Below are 23019 nucleotides of genomic sequence, written 5' to 3' on the forward strand. Positions count from 1 at the left end.
TGTCAGGATAATTTGACTGGGTGGGACAAGATGCTATATGTCTGCAGCATGATGTCCCAGTGCTAGACATCACTATAAACTGCTACACTGCAGACATTGTAGTGATGACTGAATTGTTTTTAAAGCTATGTTAAAAATCGAAAGCACACACACACAAACATACAGATAAACACTTTCATTGTTGTGTGATATTTATGAAAACAATTTTAGATGTAATGAATTTTGGGTTTTGGACCTGGTTTGGGGGAGTACATGTAACAAGATAAGGCTGGGTTTTGCAGTGACAAATCTTAGAAGTTGCTCTATGCTGAGATGGGATTGAACACAGCTTTGATGCAAATAACAGTGCCATTCAATCAGTCTTCAGAAGGATATGTCAGATGAGTGATTTTGGTCCACTTAGGTCTTTTGTTTCAGATTGCGTATGCATTTACATTTCATAAATTTATGCATTTTTTCTTCTTCAGATTACGAGAAGATGCTCCACAGTAGGTATGCTGGCTCCTCAACAGGTGAGTCTATGTGTACCTTAAAGGAAAGTAACTTTAATGTATCATATTTACCCATCATAGCAAATACTCAACTGTAAATGCAATAGACCCTCATCTGCTATATCATAATGTGCTGACAGATGAAGGCCAACACTTGTTAGTAATTTGAATGTTTTTCACTTTTTCCGTTACATTGTAGATAAAGACCTCAGATGTCAGTAGTGTCCATTTTGAACTACTCTCTAGCCTGTGGCTGTTGATGCATCATGATAACAGGGACTTGACATGTCATAACCAATAGCATTATAAGCAGGATTTTGCGGCTGTTGAAACTGAATCTTCTTTGCAGTGCTTTCATTACAAAGTTGCAAGAATAACATTACAAATTAAAGGAGTATTTCAGGAATGGCAGAAACATTGACAGGTGTTTGTCTGGATGGTGGAAACATTGACAGGTGTTGTCTGGATGGTGGAAACATTGACAGGTGTTTGTATGGATGGTAGGAACATTGACAGGTGTTTGTATCGATGGTAAACATTGTCAGTTGTTTATATGGATGGTCAAACATTGACAGGTATTTTTATGGATTGTCAAACATTGACGTGTTTGTATGGATCTGTTCAACATGTAACCAGTTCATCTGCCAGATTCGAAGCAATTTTGGGTAGTATCAGATGAGAGATGAGAACATTCCAATTAGAACAAACTAGACAGACTCATACCTTCAGGTGCATTTTGTGACAGCAGATTTTTGAGCTCTTATTCCCAGCTGGTCACATGTTAAACAAAATCTTGTCTCCCTTGAGAACAAAGAAAGATATTCATATATCATTCTGCACCTAGAAATGTTCTTGTTCTGTCTGGGGTAGTAATAGTACAGAAAATTAGGAAGGATTACTGAAATTCCAAAAAAGAACAGCCTGAGTTGTTCTTGATGCTGATTTCCATTTTCAGCAGGGAATTCAGGTTCAAAAAGGTTTACTGATTTATAAGTCCTTACATGGGTTGGCTCCTGATTATCTTAAATCTAATTTTAAGTTTGTTGAAAATTTACATATCTATGAACTAAGATCTATCTCAAACAACAAGTTATATTTGCATAATCAAAATTCAGAATTTTATAAGTTTTGCTTTTTCTGCATCCAAACAATGGAATTCCATATCAGCTTATATGAAGTCACCTGACTCATGCCAAGCTTTCAAAAAGCTTCTTAGTCAACATCTACAGAACAATCATTTGTGTAATTTTGTTTAATTCAGCACTACTACTTTGTAAAACATTGTTATATCATGTACTTACCCATATAGTTTGTGTAAATCCTTTATGTACACTTTCTTGAAACCTTTATTATTGTTATTATTACTATTATTATAAACAAGAGTAAATGCAGTACCTATAGGACTGGTTCAGTCAGTTAGTGTTAAAACTAGTAATTGACATCAGTGTGTTAATTTAAATAACCACAGAAAAGTGGGTTATTCAAAGCAAATTTTACCCATGTTGTAGAACAGTATTAACTTTGCATGACTTAATCAGGCATGTCTTTCTGTATTTTACCATCAGAAGTCTGAACTTAAGTCTACATTCTAGTAATCCAACGGGCTGCATTTATGAGCTTGCTATAAGTTTACCAATCCAATGTCTAGATGTAACTTCTTGATTTATGTTAAAATTTGGGGACAGGTCTGGTGTTTAAGTGTGTGAAATTAAAAGTCATTATGCACTCTGTTTGCTAAGAATACATTTACATAATAAATATATCTAAAACATGCATGCAGAACATTTTATGCAAAGTGGGAAACTTATTGTGTATGTAAACATAATTTGCAACTGCCATTCATTATCACTCGATAATGGGTATTTTATTATGGAATATTTTTATGGATGGCATGAATAAGATATAAAGGTGGCCCAGGGAAGGCACATTAAAATTTAAATAATTGCCAGTAGATGCAGTTTAGATTTTAAATAGTACTGAGTTTGTCATTTTTCTTCTTTTCTTTTTCCAGGTTGGAGCAGCAGCCTTAACTCTCAGTATGGGTATCCCGCATATTCCCCACGGTCTTCTTCCAACAGTTACATGAGCCCCTCTCCACATAGGGGTGCATATGGAGAACCACGACCTCGCAGTGCATATTTGCAATACCAGCCATCAAAATATGGTCTGTCGTCAGAGTCATCACGATATGGTTCATTATCTCACCTTGGTGCTGACTTCCGACAACTTGGATTGGAGTCCAACTCCATTGATCGTGTCCCTGAAAATGGATATGAAAGCGAGTCAGCATATCGGCCCAAACCTAGATCTGGAGTCCTTAGTGAAATAAGTTATGATCTCACTAACCAGACAAGACCTGGTACAGACAATAGAGGTTATGCAAGTGACTCTGGATCATATCATCATCAGAGATTTAGGCAGAATTCTAGGGAGCAAGATTCTGGTGAATTTGATCTCGAAACACCAAATTTGTTGGGTAACTCACCCCCTAAATCACCTATAGGAGATAGATCTCTTGATAAATCTAACTCTGATATGTACATGTCTCCCACCAAAAGTCAAGTACCTATGTCAGACTTTTATAGGTATAGAAATGATAGTGCCAATTCTACAGACTCAGCAAATTTGAACACAGTTTCACATGATGATTACTTCAAGTCACCACCAATAGCCAAGGAGAGGTCTGTGTCCTCAAACATTTCTTCCCATAATTCCATAGGGGATCTGACTCGCTGGCAGCAGCATCAGAAGCAAAGGATGAATCCTGATGAACCGGAGTCAGAGGTATGCTATTACCAAATACTGTACATACAAATGTCACAGCCGTGGACTGCTGTAATTTCAATATAGCTTTCATTGAAAATTCCAAAAATATATGGTTCAGGGTACAGGATTACCACAGAATAAGGTCCATCACAACTCACTGAGGGTAATGTGTTTCATAAAATTGTTATGTTCGTAAACTGCAGAGATCTTTGTTTCAACAGCTCACAGCAGTGTGACCACTCACTGAACAGCATTTGAGAATAACAAACTTATTGATAAAAGCATCGTTGCTAAAAGTGCATTAAAGGTGCCCTCTCTGTACTGAAGGGGCCCTTTGTGTACTAAAGGGGTCTTCTGTTTATGGAAAGGGTCCTCTGTACTGTAGGTTCCCTCTGTGTGCTAAAGGGGCCCTCTCGAGACAGTGATTGCCATGCCTTGTACATATTTTGTAGGAAACACTATACTGTAAGGTCTCACTGTGGTGATATGCTCATGGCTTGTAGGGACATCAATATGATGAGGGAGATATTATGGGCAAAGTTAGTTTGTGCAAAATGCATTGTGCCAGTGATCTTTTTGTTGACATTCTTCAGCTCTATCATGGAAGTGCTTGAGAATGCTCCATTATATTCAGTCATCTGTACAATTTGAGTCTGTTGTCAGATATTATGAACAAATGACAGTTATTTTAAGCATTGGGATCTATGATTACTTGGATTATCAGATGTGATGGTCTTATTTGAAATAAAGATAAGCACCAAGCCAGACCATGCATCCTATAGCTGGTATCTGGTATAGAGGTAGCTCTCATTGAAGAATCAACTGTTATAAAAATAGCCATATGCATCCTTTGTGAAGTTTTTAACATGTTGATGATAAACCAGCTGACACTGTAAAGATGACAGACTACGGATAAGTTGCTATAATTACAGACAAGTCATTGACTAATTACTGATGGATGACAGACTATTGATAAGTTGCTATAATTACAGATAAGTCATTGTCTCATTACTGATGGACATCTGCCCTGTACAAGTCATACACAGCTGCAAACTCTATAGATCTGCCATTGTATAAAGTACTGAATGATCCGGCAAACTCTATAGATCTGCCATTGTATAAAGCACTGAATGATCCGGCAAACTCTATAGATCTGCCATTGTATAAAGCACTGAATGATCCGGCAAACTCTATAGATCTGCCATTGTATAAAGTACTGAATGATCTGGCAAACTCTATAGATCTGCCATCGTATAAAGCATTGAATGATCCGGCAAACTCTATAGATCTGCCATCATATAAAGCATTGAACGATCCGGCAAACTCTATAGATCTGCCAAAGTATAAAGCACTGAATGATCCGGCAAACTCTATAGATCTGCCATCATATAAAGCATTGAATGATCCGGCAAACTCTATAGATCTGCCAAAGTATAAAGCACTGAATGATCTGGCAAACTCTATAGATCTGCCATCATATAAAGCATTGAATGATCTGGCGAACTCTATAGATCTGCCAAAGTATAAAGCATTGAATGATCTGGCAAACTCTATAGATCTGCCAAAGTATAAAGCACAAAATGATCTGGTAATTTGGTGTTTCATTTTAAGATCTTCACTGAATAGTGTAGACATTTTTCTGTGTCACATTATGAGTTCACACCCAGGATTATGTGCAGCCTACACAGTTGATTAGGCAATATCCCAGAGGTTTTCCCAAGGATATATAAGGGCCAAAAAATGGATTAAAAATGGGTTATTACACATGTGAGTGTGATGGATGCAGCTTCTGGAAATTGTTGATATTTATACTGAGCATGACATTAAATGGCTTTAATGCTGTATTGGGTAATGATTTGTCCAGCCCTCCTTTGTGGAAACTGGACATGGCTGTCACTTTGGGATCCTTGTGCATGTTAATTGTTAATCAGCCTGTACTTCCATCCACACCCAAGATTATGGTATGCATTGCAAGTTTTTGATTATGCATAGTGATTTTTTTTCTCTTTTTAGCTCTGCTCTTCATAGACCAGAACAGCTTATGGAATGTCTGTTGTCTGTCATATGTTTGCCTTCTTCATTTTATGTCCATTTGTCCATTAGCACAAGTTTGTTATCTCAAGTACATTATTTGGAGGGATTGTCATGATGGTTTACACACACCTTCATCCTAAGGTCTAGTTGGTCCAAGATGCAAATGGTGCTGGTCAAACACCACTGACATATAACTCTTGCTTGTCTATTAGAATGAGGCTGAATTTTGTCAATTCAAGGAAAGGCCTTATTCCAAACACTAAGCCAGGCATCACATGTTTTATTACACTTGGCTACTGTTCCATCCAAACCATCAGTTCTAGCAACTTTTGTGTTCTTCAGAAACCCATTACAGTCTTCATCAATTTGCCCTTTAACCCCAAAATACTTAATATCCAAATTTGCAAAGGGCATTTTCTTAAAGTCTTGACATGTCTTGATTTTGAGGTCATATGCACTACTTATTCAGCTACACTAGGAAATGAACAAGATAATGAAAGCTACAGTCAGAGGTCTCGCTAGGATTTTAAAACAAGGAGTCCAGGAATCCCATTTTGGCAAAAATAGGAGTCCCACCATCAAAAGTTGCAGTCCCTTCTTTCCTACAGAATCAACACAGATGTGAGTGCATCTGTTTTTAGATGGAGAGGTTTTTGTAATGTAACCACTCACTTTAATATAGCTTCATTACAACAGTCCATTGACAGGATTGCAAATTTATTGTTTATTTATTTGTCTACATCCTTGTAGTAATTTTAGGCAATGGTTAAATAGTATCTGATTTGCTGTTGTTTTTTTTTCCCTGTATTTTCGCAAATACATGTCAAGTCAGAAAACAGCTTAGACCTTAAAGCGCATCTCGCGAATTCCACAACATAGCATTGTCCCATACGTTTCTGACCTACATAATTTGCATTTTAAAGTTAAATCTTTAATAAAATAATACCTTGGCTTTGTTTTTAATGATTTGTATATTTTTCTGAAAATATTTGCCCGATGATTTACGAAAAGAGACAATCTAATAAACTGGTACATCCCAGACTTAGCGAAGTCCGCCATTATTTCCCGTTAGGCCTTACAGTTTCAAACTAATTTTATGACGAAATAGTGTACAAGAGGCAGTTAATATATATCCAGATCGCAGATTCTGATCTTAAAACACGTCTGTATGTTTTATCATCAAACGATATCATGCTGGAAATTGATAATTGCTACCTTACTCGGAAAAGGGTTAATGGTCAGTCAGCTATCAAAACATGTGCTTGTGAATGGACAAGAGTTTGTTTATCAACATAACTGATACCAAAACTAGGCCTAGCTACTGATGTATTGTTGAATACATTTCATTACAACACTAGAACTAACCGGGCTAAGGCGAGGGGCATTTGAAAAAAAGTATGGTCAGTCAATGTACTTCTTAAATAGCTCTAGTACATCCATCAGAGTGATACTGAATTCTGTCAATCCAAGTAAGGACTTATTCCAAACACTAAGCTAGGCATCACACACTTTCTTACACATAGCTACTGTCCTATCCGAACTATCAATTTTAGCAGCTTTAGCACTCTTCTGAATCTCGTTACAATCTTCGTTAAGTTTGCCGTTGAACCCCAAAATACTTATCCAAATTTACGAATGGCATTTTGTCTAAGTCTCAACATGTCTTGATTCTCGTGCACTACTTATTCCAATACATTCGGAAATGAACACAATAACGAAAGCTAAAGTTGTTTATTTGATGTACTGTTATAAATGACCACATGTACATCTATGGGTCTTTTTGAATTTGAATTCAATCACTGTAAATATCAGTGTATTCTTCACCCGGCCGCCAGTCAAAGCTTTTGAACTTGCCGCCCAGCTATTGCATCATGTTCTTTTTGATGTACTCTTATAATGGCAACATGTATGTACATCAAGGGGTGAATTCTGTCATTGTAAATATCAGCACAGCTAACTGATCAACACATTTTCCCACAAAGCAGGTGGTTGAAGCAGGACTGGCAAGTCTTTGAATTTTGCGGCACACCTATTACATACGTACGGAGGACTCCCGCCTCCGTGATTTTCTGCGCCCCAGATCAAAAATTGGCATCCAAATACGCGTAATTAGGTGTTTCTGAGATCTCTGACAGTGTTTCACTTGATGTACTCTTATAATGGCCACATGTAAATCTCTGGGTCTTTCTGCCCCAGAATTCAGTCACTGTAAATATCAGCACATTTTCTCACCACTTCGCATCTAGTCTAAGTTTTTGAACTTGCCACCCAGCTGTTGGGTTCTGTTCTTTTGATGTACGCTTACAATGACAACATGTGCATCTGGGGTCCTTTCAGCCACTGCCATTGTAAATATCAGCATAGCTAAAATTAATCAACACATTTTCCCACCCAACAGGTGGTTCAAGCAGGACTGGCAAGCCATTGAATTTGCCTCCCTGCTGTTATGTACATATGGAGGACTCCTATAAAAGTGATTTTCTGTGTCTCAGATAAAACATTTGTATCCAAATGCATGTGATTAAGCAATTCTGAGACCTCTACAACTTAAACCATTGTTTTGCAAAATTATATGTAGTTTGGCCCAATTTGACATAGAACTCTGCTCTTCAGTTATATTTCAGCTCAGTAATTTTTGAAGGTTTGATGGGTTGAAATCATATTTGGTATTATGCTCAAACATTAAGATCTGTATTAGGTTTGACTTTCTAGGAACAACTTAATGAGTTTTGGCATTGGTTTGACTTGAAAATTTTGCATTTCTATCTTTTTGCTGAGTAACCTGTGAAGGACTTCATGGAATGAAATCAGATTTGGGATGAGGCATACATTAAGAACGACAAGTTTGAATTTTACCATTTTTGGATCAATGTTATGGAGTTTTGATCCAATTTGAGTTACTGTAGAAGTTGGTCCATTGAATGTTCTCTTATTAGCTGCAGCATCCATGGTATATGGGCACATTTCAAGTTTTCACATAGTCCATACTTGAACGTACATACGTGCACCTTTTATTTGCAAGAGATCTTCAATGCATTTAAGAAAAACTGCATTTTACGCAAGCTAATTGAGAAACACTTACCTTTCTACATACTTTCCCAGGGTCTTCCACTGAATAACTTTTAGCCAGGTGAAAAGGTGTACTTTTGGGCTTTTTGTTCTCAAGATGAATATTGTTTCAACTTTATTCTTTTCGAAATTATTTTAGGCTGATGTTTCAAGGGAGGTAATTGAGAAAAGCAGTGATCTGCCCAGCAATAGGTTATCTGTCTCACATCAGAACAAAGCTTTAAATAGCCATGTTGTACCACAAAGAGAAAGAAAAGTGACAGTCAGTCAACCCTACATGCTACAGGAGAGTCAGGACACATATGATCTTCAGGAGAGAAAAAGTGACCAACTAGAGACATTCAAAAATGCTGCCAATGCCATCATTCAGGATAAAGATTCAATTATAGAAAAGTGAGTATGAACAGATTGATTATATAGACTATTAACGAGACAGATTTTGTTGAGATAAGAACGATTTTTTTCTATTAAGGAGACAGATTTTGTTGGGATAAGATTGATTATATAGACTATTATAGAGACAGATTTTGTTGGGATAAGATTGATTATATAGACTATTATAGAGACAGATTTTGTTGGGATAAGACTGATTATATAAGACTATTATAGAGACAGATTTTGTTGGGATAAGACTGATTATATAGACTATTATAGAGACAGATTTTGTTGGGATAAGACTGATTATATAAGACTATTAAGGAGACAGATTTTGTTGGGATAAGACCGATTATATAGACTATTATAGAGACAGATTTTGTTGGGATAAGAATGATTTTTTTCTATTAAGGAGACAGATTTTGTTGGGATAAGACTGATTATATAGACTATTATAGAGACAGATTTTGTTCAGATAAGACTGAGTATATAAGACTATTAAGGAGACAGATTTTGTTGGGATAAGATTAATATATGTAGATTATTAAGGAGACAGATTTTGTTCAGATAAGACTGATTATATAGACTATTAAGGAGACAGATTTTGTTGGGATAAGACTGATTATATAGACTATTAAGGAGACAGATTTTGTTGGGATAAGACTGATTATATAGACTATTATAGAGACAGATTTTGTTCAGATAAGACTGATTATATAGACTATTAAGGAGACAGATTTTATTGTGATAAGACTGATTATATAGAATATAAAGGAGACAGATTTTGTTGGGATAAGACTGATTATAGAGACAGATTTTGTTGTGATAAGACTGATTATATAAGACTATTAGGAGACTGATTTTGTTAAGATAAGACTGATTATATAGACTATAAAGGAGACAGATTTTGTTGGAATATGACACTGATGCCAACTTGATTGAGTATTTCATGCAGGAATAAATTTTAAACATCAAAAGTTGTATGTACACAATACATGTAAATTCACACATGAAAATTTATTATCATGCATACTGTATTTAATATGAAATCCACAAGTGTAAAAACAGTCTCAGCAGAAGATGGGAAAAAGAAATGTTTAAATTTTCATTCAGGTGAATGCAAGAAGAATCCTGGACTAGTATGAAGGAACTATTGAGGACAGTCCAAAGTTATTGTTCCAGTCCTCTGACATGACCTAGGTGTTTCATTTTTCAGCTTTCAGTGCCACCTGTCGATCAGCAGGCTCAAAATTGTCCAGAAATATGCCGTCTCACAAACAACTTTAAGGCATTTATTTATCAGAATTATAAGATCCACAGCTAGTAAGAAGAGTGAACTGAGTTGCAGCATAAAGATGCATGATATAATGGCATGTATTGAAATGACTATATTGTTGCACAAGTTGACAGTAGCATGCTAATAACCACCCTCTTGACGTTTGGAATAGTGTCCTTAAATTGGCTGCTTATAATGGTGATATGTATCAAATGAGATATGCAGGTCCAATCTGGATGCAAGCATAAACAATACAAATAAATGAATAAATACATAAGTACAAATAAATAAATCAGCAAATAATTAAATCAAGCAGCTGCATACTGTAAGTTAATACTAAACCCTAAAATATTACAATACTCACCATGTTTGCACCAAATCGATAGAAATACAAAAAAATTTGATGAGGAAAATGAGGAAAAAGAGATGCTATTACTGTATTCAACATAATACCACATATACCTTAATAAATGCACCACCTTCCTTTTAGTTGTTGTTGTTGTTGTTGTGGGGTTTAACGCCATTTTTCAGCACACGATAGGCTATATATGGCGGCCAGTATTAATGGTGGAGGAAGAACCCGGGAAAACCCCAGAAAGAACCACCGACCCACGAGAAGCTACTGGCATGCTTTCTCACATACCTACATTGGCTGAATCTGAGACTCGAACCGGTGCAGACAGAGGTGAGATGGCAGTGATCCGTAACGGAGAACGCTTTAGACCACTCGGCGACTCGGGGTCCCCCCTTCCTTTTAGTCAAAGCATATATACATATATATTCCTTAATAACAACATATGCCATCCAGGCATGGCATGTTGAAGGGAAGTAACTGCTAAAATCTGCCTTGACCACTATGATTTTTGGGAACCTACCATCATGTATGTCTGATAACTTGTTTCCATTTAACATTGTGAGTTAAATAAATGTAACAAAACTTATTTTGCTTGTACTTTATTCAGCATTACAGTATTAAAAGAGGGAAGACAGAAGTAGAGTCTTCCTAACATGATGAAAGGGACTAAATTCTTCTATTATATACATGCACGTGATTGAGATATTTTTTGGACATTGTCAGGGTTCGCATATTATGATTAACATTATTTTGCCAGAACATTTTTTGTAAAAGTAATTTGTGCAAATATTATCTCAAACACAGTAAAATAGATGCAAAAAATTATTTTCAAAGACTGTTTTCACTCAGCCAAGGAAAAAGTCATGTAGTACCAAAATTAATTGCACTTCTCCTTGACTACTGTTTCTACTTTTGCACTAAATGAAGAACTTATACTCTACCTCTGGTGTTACAATGTTGTTGGCATTGACGTTTGCAAATGTACACATTTTATGTTAAAATAAGTGCATGCCACGTTTTGATACCCAGGTTGATTGGGAAAGTTGAGTTGGAATTTTTTTCTAATTTGTGGCAATATCAATGTAGGATTAAGTAGTTATAAGATAGTTATTATTTGTCCCTACCCTTAAATTTGGAAAGTTATCACTTCTTGATTATATTTTTTTTTTACTTTCATGATACAGATGTTCATCCTCAAAGTTTCCAGATTAACCCCATTTTTGTTGTTGTTGTAGGGTTTAACGCTATTTTTCAGCACACGATAGGCTATACATGGCGGCCAGTATTAATGGTGGAGGAAGAACCCGGAGAGAACCACCAACCCTTGAGAAGCTACTGGCAAGCTTTCTCACATACCTACATTGGCCGAATCCATGACTCGAACATATGCAGACAGATGTGAGATGGCAGTGATCCGTAATGGAGAGCGCTTTAGACCACTTGGCCACTCGGGGCCCCTCCCAGTTTTTGTCCACCAGGGCTATTTAACTCTTGTTCTGAAATCACTGGAGAAGACAGACAGATGATCACAGAATAGCATTTAGTCTAGAGAACATTCAGTCAGTTTTATTGTAATTCCTCCAAACATATCAATATCTTGTATTGGTTTTTGTCAATCATCTATGGGTATTTTTGCATTAAAGTTCTCCTAAGACCATGTGTTAAAGACCCTCTAAGGAACTCAAGGAGCAATGGTTGAAGAATCTTTTCAGTACTCTAAGGCCATTGGTTGTAGACATGTTTAAGTACTCCCAAGACAAATTGGTTGAAGATATTTACACGTGCTGGAAGACACAGGATTTCATAAAGCCATCACTGTTACATTATGTTCATGAAAATGATTGCAATACATGTCTAATTATTGGTATTGTATATAATTGTTTTATTTCTGATAAACAGTTATTAGTACTCTGGCATCTCATGGCACATTAGTGTGAATGTATTTTATCTGTCTACCATAAGGTGGAGCATATTACCGTATTTTCCCGCATATATCCCGCAGACGCAGATAATCCGCACCCTCATATAGCCCGCGGGTTTTGGGGTTTTGTGTAAAAAATCGTTGGCATAACCCGCACCTTTGTATAACCCGCAACCATAGATTGATGAACTTTTTTGTGTATGTTCACATTGTCTACCATTACTGTTTTTAGAAGGACCGAATTCGTCAATGCTCACACGTGGATGACGAACGATACTACAACTACTACATTTTCACTCACCTGCCCAACATGCAAATTTGTATTTACGCTATCAGTTCAGTCGGCCCCGGTCCATATTCATCCCTCTGCATCAGTTCAAGTTAGTCACCCTGCTTCCACTATATTCCGGCCGGCAGCCGGCAGATTTGAATTTTGAAGCCAGGTACTTGTGAGCCGGATATGCAATGGTGTGAGGTCCTGAGGCTGAATGCCACAATTGTCAATTTCGAATGTAGCTCGCATGACGTCAATTAACTACCGGTATTCAGGCTCGGTAACATAATGCTTGTGCGCATAGGATGTCTATAGGGGCTGTGCCTCAACTACAGGCTACATAAACGCGGACATTTCTAAATAATCTTGTATTCTTTTTAATTGTAGATTTGAGTTTAAATAATTTCTTTCTGTTTAATTTAAAAAATGCCGAAACGAAAGTCTTACACAACCGACTTCAAGCTAACTGCGATTGCATATGCTGAAGTGCATGGCAATAGAGCCACAGGCAGAAAATTTGATATTGATGAGAGTGTAATCCGAGGTTGGAGAAAAGAAAAAGGAGCGTTGGAGAAGATGAATCCACGAAAACGTGCTCGTCGCGGACCTAAAGCAAAATGGCCTCACCTTGAAGCTGACCTGAATCAGTGGATCGTGGCCCAGCGGGAAAACAACCGACCAGTCTCGACAGTTGCCATCAAACTGAAGGCCAAACTCATGGCGGCAGAGAAGCACATTGATGATTTTAAAGGAGGAGTGCATTGGGTATATAAATTTATGAAGAGGAACCAATTGTCAGTCAGAACACGAACGACCGTCGGCCAACGTCTACCCGAGAATTGGGAGAAGAAGATGGATGATTTTCGTGAATTCGTTGCCAGGGAAATTCAGAAGCTTGACCTTCCCCATTCTGCCATTATTAATATGGACGAAGTACGTGTAAAAAATTTGTGATATAGCCCGCACCCTTATATAACCCGCCCCCCCCCCCCCCCGCGGGGTTTGTAAAATCTGGTATAACCCGCGGGATATATGCGGGAAAATACGGTACATTATAATGTCCATCCAGCTGTCTGTTACCAATCTCATTTCCACACAATAACTCCCGTTTTACACAATCTACAGGAACCAAATTGTGTGGATGTCTTCCACTTGGGGTAAGGAAGTACCCTGTCAATTTCAGGATCAGAGACTTAAAGATCAGGATTTTAAATGGCTTGCTATCAGGGTAAGGAAGAACCCTATTGAATTTAAGGTCCAAATTCAGGGTTACTTCAACAAACGGTTTATACACTGTAACTTCTTTTCACTATCATCTATGGTCACAAACTTTGTGGATAGTTCGCACCTGGGGTAAGAAAGAATCATATTAATTTTGGAATAAACATGTCAAAGATCAAGGTCACTGACCAAAACAATAAAATGTTTGTTGGACAGTGACATTCAATCAGCATGACATACCTCAACCAAAACTATACGTATAGTTTGTACATGAGGTAAGGAAGAACTCCATCAAATTTGGAGCTTAAAGTTCGAGGTCACTGACTAATAATAATTGGTTTCTGTACAATAAAAATTCTACATTACAATCTTAGAACAGACTTTTTATTTGGCTTGCACTTTGGGTTTGGAAGAAGCCTTTCAATGCTGGGGTCAAAAGATCAAAGGTCATGATCACTGGCTGATTACCTGATGGGAAAACTCAGAGTGCATGTGAAAAAAAAGAACTGATCCAACTTTATAATGGTAGTCATAAAAGTGAAAGAACCTTATACTTTGGGATATTCAAACAAGGTTGTATCATAAGTCCATGAAAACACAAATATACACTATTTAATAAGGCAGAATTACATTTTTAAATTATTCTCATTAAGTCGAGAACTAAGTTTGAGTGAAACCGGTTAAGTAGCATTGAAGATAAAACCAGTTTAATAGGAGGGGATTCTATTAAACTGGTTTTGTCTTTAATGCTACTTAACCTGTTTCACTCAATCGGGGAGGCCATACCAGTGTTGTAAGAGGGGAAGTAGTATGCTGAAAGAATTTATTTTGAGGGGAAGTTTGCAGCCAAAATGGACAAGGATCCTGAATACATACGTGGTTGTAGCAGCTTCCTGTATCTATACTGAATTAAGGTAACTTGGATCAGCAGTGCCACTGCAAACTTTGGTTTGGAATACTGTGGGATTTATTACAGATGTTCTGTCCTTGAGCAAGGTATTGGGGATTACTTGTAACAATAAAGTTGGCATCCGTTTCCACTACAGGACTAAAGTTTTATGGACTGGTTCCGATTTAGAAGCAGTCATCCAATCCAGTCAAGGGTATTTCACACCATGTAAACAATATGAGGTTGAGTAAGACATAATTTTGTAACAAGTATATATTAATAGAGTCACGGGAGAGTATCCTGCCTCAAGACTAATACCACCTGTGTATTTCAGACAGAAGCTTAGGATTATGGATTTGGAGGAGACCACCAAGGAGTATGAGATGAGGCTGAGGAGAACGTTACAGTACTCTACTGTTCCTGAGACCGGGGATAGTAACAGTTTCACTAAGTTGCAGGTTGGTATTTGTACAGTATGTTAAACTTGCATCTGCCATAAAAAAAATTCAAGAATGCATTAGTACAAAAAAATTAATCTGTAACAGCTACATTTTCCTCAGCAATGATGGAGATGGAGAGACCTAACTTTGTACATACATGTACATTGGCTGTTGTTGTAGGGTTTGATGTCATTTTTCAGCACAAGATAGGCTATAACTGGTGGAGGAAGAACCCTGGAAAACCCCGGGAAGAACCACCGACCTACGAGAAGCTACTGGCAGGCTTTCTCTCATATGTACGTTAGCCGAGCTTGAAACTTGAACCCTCACAGACAGAGATGAGGTGGCAGTGATCTGGAATGGTGAGCACTTTAGACCACTCAGCAACTCGGGGCCATTGTGTGTTTTTGATTAAGTTTTTGCATTTAGCTCAGTTTTATTGTGTCCTGTCAATATGCTTAGGCCTAAAATCATTACATTTAATGAAGGAATGTATCTTGGCAAGTGCGACACCATTATCACAAAATTATGTCACTGAAACCCATATTTCATGCTTCACTGAACTGGGTCAGGTTTGTGTGTTTTAAGTTTATTTCTCAAGCTGTGTTCATTATAGAATTATTAAAAGTGCTAGATGATTGTGTACATCTTTTGATACCACACACAGGAAGAGAATGTCACTGCTCTACATTTCACATTTTACTGCTTAGGTCAATTGTTTGTTAGCTGATGGCCACATTTGTTGGGGTGCCTTGTACATATACTGTCATACCTAGATTCAAGAACCTTGGTGAGGGGATTCCTCTTGATAGGTACTACACTCTCATCACAAAATAGGTCACTGTGACCCATATTTATCACTTCACTGACTTGAGTTCAGTGTTGTAAACTGTTCATGCCAGATTCAACCAGCTAGATGATTTTATTCATCTCTGTTCGTACCACATCCATAAAATAAAAGAAAGTCACTGTGACCTGAGTTGGTTTCAATGGTTAGCAGTTTTGTAACACAATAAATCACTCATGAAACCAATGCTTATTTACATGGAATCTTGCTTTTTTGTGTTTCCACACCAGGATCTGGAATACAAGAATGCAGCATTAAGGACAGAACTGAAAGAACTAAAAACAAGAAAAGATGAAGAAGTGGAGGCTCTTGAAATCAAACTTGGGTAAGTAAATTGTGCTTCAGTTTGATATGGTTATATGAGTGTACAGAAGTCTGCCAGACATGAAAGGTACATGTATTATTGAGTCAGTATCTACAATTATTAGATAATTGCAGGCCTTTAATTTGTCCTTTATGGAGCAAATTAGTCCACAAGAGCTTGCCTTGCTGTGGTGACCGTTCCAGTGTCCTAGTGGTTAGAGTGTCTGCCTCAGAAGTATGACGTCATGGGTTCAATCCCTGGCCGAATCATAGCAAAGACTTATAAAAATGGTACTAACAGCTGCCTCGCTTGGCACTCAGTATTAAGAGGTTAGTATTAGGACTGGTCGGCCTGGTGTCAGGATAATGTGACTGGGTGGGACATCATGCTACATGTCTGCGGCATGATGCCCCCGTGCTAGACATCACTATAAACTGCCACACTGCAGACATCATAGTGATATGACTGAAAAATTGTTAAAGCTACGTTAAAAATCCAAATCACACACACAATCACACTCTGCTGTGGTGTACCAGTGTTTTAAGACCAGGCACTCATACCATTGTGATATTGCCACAGTTTTGTCATCTATAAAGTATTGCCAGTCATTCTTATATAAATTCCATGCAGTATCCATTATTTGGTGAAAGCTTGATAGATTCATGCACTAGTTAGGAGAGCCATTAAAATGTAAATCTAGCTGAACCATTCACTCTTATAAATAACAGTGATGTTGCAAAGGAACATTCTACATGTGCATTTCCTGGGTTCCAAAACCTTTTTGATATATGTTGAACCACAAAATCTCTTTTTACACAGCATGGTGAAATTGCTACAACTTTGATAGTGAAATTGCAGCATTTCAGTCTTATGAAGTTGTACTTTTGGGATTTTAAGATATTTTTTTTCTGCCTATTTTACCAATGTGCTGAAACAGAGAGTACCTGATCAAGCAAGTCATTGTTTGATGCATGGAAAGGTGGTAACAGTGCAAAAAAAGACAAGAATGTAAGGAAGAAGTGACAAGAAATAAGAAAAATATTGTCTAAGAAATGAGCTTGAATGGAATATTTTTCTTCATAAGATTTGATCTATCTGCTTGATCAGTATTCTGTACTTTATGAGAATGCAGGGTGTCATTGGATAACAGCAAATAAATGTGACTAGTTGAAAATAAGAAATACAAGATATTTAAGAAACATGAGATCACAGATTCATTGAGAGTGCTAAGGCTACACATGATCACATAGGAAGTGCTACTCTTAAAGCTATAATAAAAAAATATGTCAATAGATTTTGTAAGTTTTCTACTAAGGTTTTGGTTTTTATTTTACTTGCATTTCTTAAACACCTTCATACAGTTTCTTCATACTCTGCTGGAATCATCATGAAGCTAAGTTGATTAAATATGCAAAATGCTCACTCAACATTTTGCCCATGGGTCAAGGTAACATGTTATACAGCAGTGCTTTTATTGTGGGTCCTGGCTTTTTTGTTACTATTTACTGAAAACAATCCAACTTGTCTTAAGTCTTGTCTGGGAAGAAAGAAATGTGGACTCTGAAGACATTTGATTGTTTAATGGAGGTTTATTCCTTTTCAAATTTGGTTTACAAATTCTTGTAAAAGATGTTGTTTAGGAAAGCTGATTGGTGTTTATAATAGTTGTACATATTTAATTGCAGTGGTGTTGAACATGAATTAGTACAGATGCAAACAGTATTGCGTAACAATCAACCAGACATGGAGAAAATAGGAGCCAAGGTAAGACCATATTAACTAATACAGTGAAAAATGTTGTTGTGCCATTTACCTTAGAGGTTATATTCAAGTGTTGATTTGGTGTTAAATGCAAGCAACAAGTTGAATAATATATAATGAAACATCCTATAAACTGACATTTTAGTATACCAGAATCTCATCCTGACTGAAATTTTTTCGGGGAGTTCCAAATTTGTTCTTTTTTATTATCATGAATATTTTCCCAATAGAAACCAAACGCCCACACATCCATATGATGGAGGCAATATTGAATCATTGAACCATGATAAACACAAGATAGAACCATCATCTCAAGTCAAGAACTTGGCATTATTCAGTATGTCTCTATTTGTACCTCAAGTGAAAAGGATAGATTTACATGGAAAGAAAAAAAACAGTTTCTGTCAGACCAATGTTCATTATTAATAGAAAGATGCTGAAAGAATTTGTGGTAAGATTGACACAGCCAGAGCAAATATTTGTAAGAAAGAGTGTACAAAGAATATTAAGTTTGAAAAACATTCCATAAAAACTATTTTAATCAGTGATTAAAATAGGCTTCACTGAAAAAAAATGATTTACATAGACTTTCACACTCCAGTTTATGCTTTTGCACAGTTCATGCCAGATGCCATTTTTAATTATGAGGAATAAACTGTGATTACGTTTTCTTTGTGCACAAGTTGGTACTGCCTTATTTTTTAATCACCTATACATATATCAACAATCTGTGTGTGTAGTGTTGAATTTTAAGATGATCTAAGCTCTATGATTATTTTCTATTTCTCTAGCTGCATGAGAAGGAACTGGAGGCAGAGGAATGGAAAAACAAGTTTCTGGAGATGAAACAGAGTCACCATGGATTGAAACAGAAGTTAGATGGAGTTGAGCGATATTTGGCTGATCTACCCACAGCAGAGGAATTCTCAAAAAATGCTGAAGAAATATCCTTTTGGGGCCAAAAGCAACTAGTTTTATATATTCAATGCATAATCTGACACAGTTGGTAATTAACATGCATTGACAGTAGAGCATGCAGCATTTACCTCATTTTGATATTGTCATTTAAATGTTATTGTGACTTTGATGTTTTCGTGTCAGTTGTGGTAATGTTGACAAGCCAATAGTAATATCATTCTTGTGAGAAGGAATAGTGGTAATTGTGTACTCAAACATTCCATTACTCTGGCACCTGCTGGGTTTTACTGATAAAATTTCCTCCTGTTCTGGTGAAAGGTTAGTTTCTCAGTATTAATGTACTAAAAAAGTTGCAAATGTGTTTGAAGTTGTGAAGTTCTCTCAACTTCGATGCAAGTTGGAAGCAAACTTCATTTTGTTCACCACTACAGTTTTGATCCACAATGTGTGGAGTGTTGATGGTGGTTTCATCTTCATCATCAGCACTTGTACTGGAAACTGGCATAGAGTCTTAAATATTATATTTAGAGAACAATAAACTGTGCGTGCCATGATTACAGATCAGTCAGCACAAATGGAAAGAAGCAAATAGATGTGAGCTTTAATTTTAAATTGTTTTGTGCATCTGCAATTAGTCATTTGCAGCCAGTTAGTGATTGACAGGAACAATACAAAAGGAGAGTCAGCTTATTGCTAATGATGAATATATGCCGTTCAAAATGCAACTACTGCAAATGCAGATGAACATCCTAATTTTAAGGGTGACTCTTCAAACATTTTCTCTACTTCTTTGGAATATGTTTCAAATCAATGTGCGGAGAAATCATTAACTTCAAAGAAATTGAGATTTAAGAAGTACAAGGAAACAGCATAGAAGACTTTCCATAGCAGAGAAATGAAGAACCTGAAGGAAAAACTATTATTTTGCACACTTGCAGAAATACAAAGTAAATTGATTCACAAAAGGATCTATAAACTATCAATGATTGGTGCTGGCTGAACATCAGAACTGTTCTAACCAATTAATAATAATAATAATAAGGACTTTGTATAACACCTAATCTTTAGAAGCTCTAAGTGCTTTACAACACCTATAACTGAAAAAAAATAAAAAAACATGTATGATGATATTATTACAGAAAACAAACACCATGAAATTAGAAAATGTAAAAACATGCTGTAAATATTTAAGGTAGGGAACATTATTAGGTCTTTGGTTTGTTCTTGCAGTCAAAATAAGTGAGTTTTAAGAGCACTTTTGAATGGGATCACTGTCTTTGTGTCTAAGTTCAGTGGGCAATTCATTTCACGTTGCTTGGCCCTGGTATGCAAAAGAATGTTGTCCATATGACTTTGTTTTTGTAGTGGGAATAATGAGTATACGATTGTCAGAAGAGGAGTGTGAGTATCTTGCTGGTGTGTACACATGGGTGAGGTCGGATCGGTATGTTGGACTGGAGTCCATCAATGAGACAAACTTTGTTGCTTGTGTGGCTGCCATTTCAACCAAAGGGCCTGTTGTGCATGGTGTATTTGATGGCACACAGGGACGAAATGACTACCTCATCCATGACACTGGTATGATTTGTGAAGAACTGGAAACAATGCCTATTGATGTCGGAAAAACTTCAGTCAACTTGCTTACTCGAATCCCACCATGGAGCTGTTTGTGTTGAGCTTCAAAGATGCCAGTGGATTTTTACCACCCTTGGAGTGTTCACTGACGCCATCTTCTAGCAAAGTCTTAATTGTTGTCCTTTCAGTAGATATGGAAGATGAGGATGAACATCCCTCCTTCCATCTGCAGCTTCAGTTGGTGTAGATCAAAAAGATCTCAAATTGTCTGTTGGGAACGATCTGGGGCCTGCTGAATTCCAGGATTTTCTTTTCTGAAAGCCAGTTACCAGTATCATTTTTCTCCCCCTGGTATTATGTGCACTTGAGCATGTACAGTATTAACTTGCTGAGCTTGGATATAAACACCGCAGGGTGAACATGTCAATCATACTGTTTTATAATGAGGATTGGCAGCCTTTCTACTCCACATCCTCTGACATTTAGGCCACAGTGATATCAACCACAGCAGAGAGTCAATTGTAGGCAAAAAGAGAATTTCAAACATTGCCCAGCAGCAGCAGTTTCAGACTAATTTCAGACTGTAACATGCCCCATAATTTCAGAGCTAGTTTTAAAAAAGTAATAGAAGTTTCCTCCTTTCTCCAGCATTCCGACAATGACCAGTGACTTGCCACCTCAGCTGCTTGTGAACAACCAACCTGTGAGCTATCCAAGTTGTCGCAGAGGGGCTTTGCAATTTTTTACCCTCGGGGTCCACTTTAATGTATCACTCCAGGGATGGAAATTCCATCTGCAATTCAGAGAAGTCAGAAATTTGATGCAATATGGCTTTAGAGCTAGGAATAGGTTGCCATGAGCAAGCAGTGAAAAAGTGTTCATTTGCTCCCTCTCTTCAACTGATATGTCACGAGAGGCAACTGTACAAACCCCAGTCCATGCTAAATTTTGTAGCAAATTATGTAACACAAAGAATGCCTTCCTGATCTCATTACTATTTTAAATTCACCTGCACCTGATCAATGTATCCCTGGACCAAAACTGATAAACAGGCAATGGATGGGTATCCACCTAATGTTGGTAAGGGGAGGTAATGGATAAGAGTTTTTCCCCTTTGTCATTCATTATAATGTTTCAGGAGGTCTGGATTAAAGAGGTACCAGAATTTATTTTCTGGTATTATTTTGATCAGGTTATTATTCTTTATGAAGCATAATTTACTTAAATAATTTCAATTTCTTACTCTATTTTTAAAAACTTTAAATAATTCTTGGTTCTAAATACCTGCATGACCATATTCCAAAAAGTCATTTCTTGTAAAACCAACATAAATATACATGTATAACCTTTAAAAGGTTTGTTTCCTTAACAAGTGAACGTTTTAGCTTTACGAGAAGAGAATGACTTACAGAAGGACCAGATTGAAGATTTGACTGAAAAACTTACTGAATCCCAGCAGTTTCTTACAGAGAAGGAAATCACAATACAAGAACTGGAGAGTAAACAGCAGAAACTGGCTGAAAAAGTTGTTGCAGTCACAAAAGAAATCCAGCGTATCAAGTCAGAGGGGGAGGGGAAAGCCCTCCAGCAGACTCAAGAAGAACTTGAGCAGATCAGGGAAGAAAAGGAAAGATTAGCTTTGGATCTTGAGAAGGCCAAAAAGGTAGTGCAGTTTATGTGTCACTTAAAATAATATCTTAGTTATTTAGTTTTGTGGAAACAGGATATCCTGTCTTTCCGTGGACCTGTGACAGATTGTAGAACCTGTCTCACTGTATGTTTTATTTGTGGTTTCATTTCTTCAGGACATTCAGAAGTAAATTGCATTAAGGAAATACTGTAATTATATTTTAAAAAATTGCACAGTTGTTAGCTAGTCATGTATAGCCAACCTGTCAATGCAGGTTCACCTTTCAGACTTGGTTCTTGGATAAATACCATGCACTGATATTATTATTATTAATAAGCAGAAAAGGAACCTCTCAGCTACTGAGAAATATTAACATGTATGCCCCTATTTTCAAGCACTTTAATGAAGAGTGTTGTCTCAACTGTGGAGAAACTGGGCACATGACACAGGTATGCCATCATGGCAAACAGATCGAGTGTTTTAGGTGCCATAAATATGGACACAAACAAAGACTTTGTCCATCAATGTATACATATTAGGAAGCTGGCAAAGAGGAGAATGCCAACGCTACATTTACAAAAAAACTAAATGTACCCAGTGGGACTCTTGACTCTAACTATTCAATGGACACTATTGTAGATGCAAATGTAAATGGATTTTCAGGGTTTGTATGTGACTTTGAAGATTCTAATATATATGAACATTTAAATATAGAAATAGGATGTCAGATTGATAAAAGTAGTATGGAGACAATCTCAGTGAGTACCCCATTGCATGATGACATACATGTAATTGATATGAAACTAAATACAAAAGGTTTTAACATAGGTCACTTAAATGTACAAGGTATAGTGGGAAAGATAGACCAGATTA

At 36.9% G+C, this 23019-nt stretch overlaps 1 protein-coding gene across 1 annotated transcript in view; it reads left to right on the top strand.

Moving 5' to 3' along the window:
• LOC149786347 (uncharacterized) overlaps nucleotides 1–23019 on the top strand; it is a 78509-nt gene that overhangs the window by 17931 nt on the left and 37559 nt on the right. The window contains exons 3-10 of the mRNA XM_089976762.1: nucleotides 468–512; nucleotides 2503–3275; nucleotides 8500–8753; nucleotides 15006–15129; nucleotides 16189–16283; nucleotides 17948–18026; nucleotides 18815–18967; nucleotides 21895–22179. Of these exons, the coding sequence (XP_089832888.1) occupies nucleotides 468–512; nucleotides 2503–3275; nucleotides 8500–8753; nucleotides 15006–15129; nucleotides 16189–16283; nucleotides 17948–18026; nucleotides 18815–18967; nucleotides 21895–22179 (1808 nt within the window). The remainder of the gene's footprint in view (nucleotides 1–467; nucleotides 513–2502; nucleotides 3276–8499; nucleotides 8754–15005; nucleotides 15130–16188; nucleotides 16284–17947; nucleotides 18027–18814; nucleotides 18968–21894; nucleotides 22180–23019) is intronic.

This window comes from Sinohyriopsis cumingii, chromosome 12 (assembly GCF_028554795.1).
Source record: "Sinohyriopsis cumingii isolate HCF-2022 chromosome 12, ASM2855479v2, whole genome shotgun sequence".
Lineage (NCBI taxonomy): Eukaryota > Metazoa > Mollusca > Bivalvia > Unionida > Unionidae > Sinohyriopsis > Sinohyriopsis cumingii.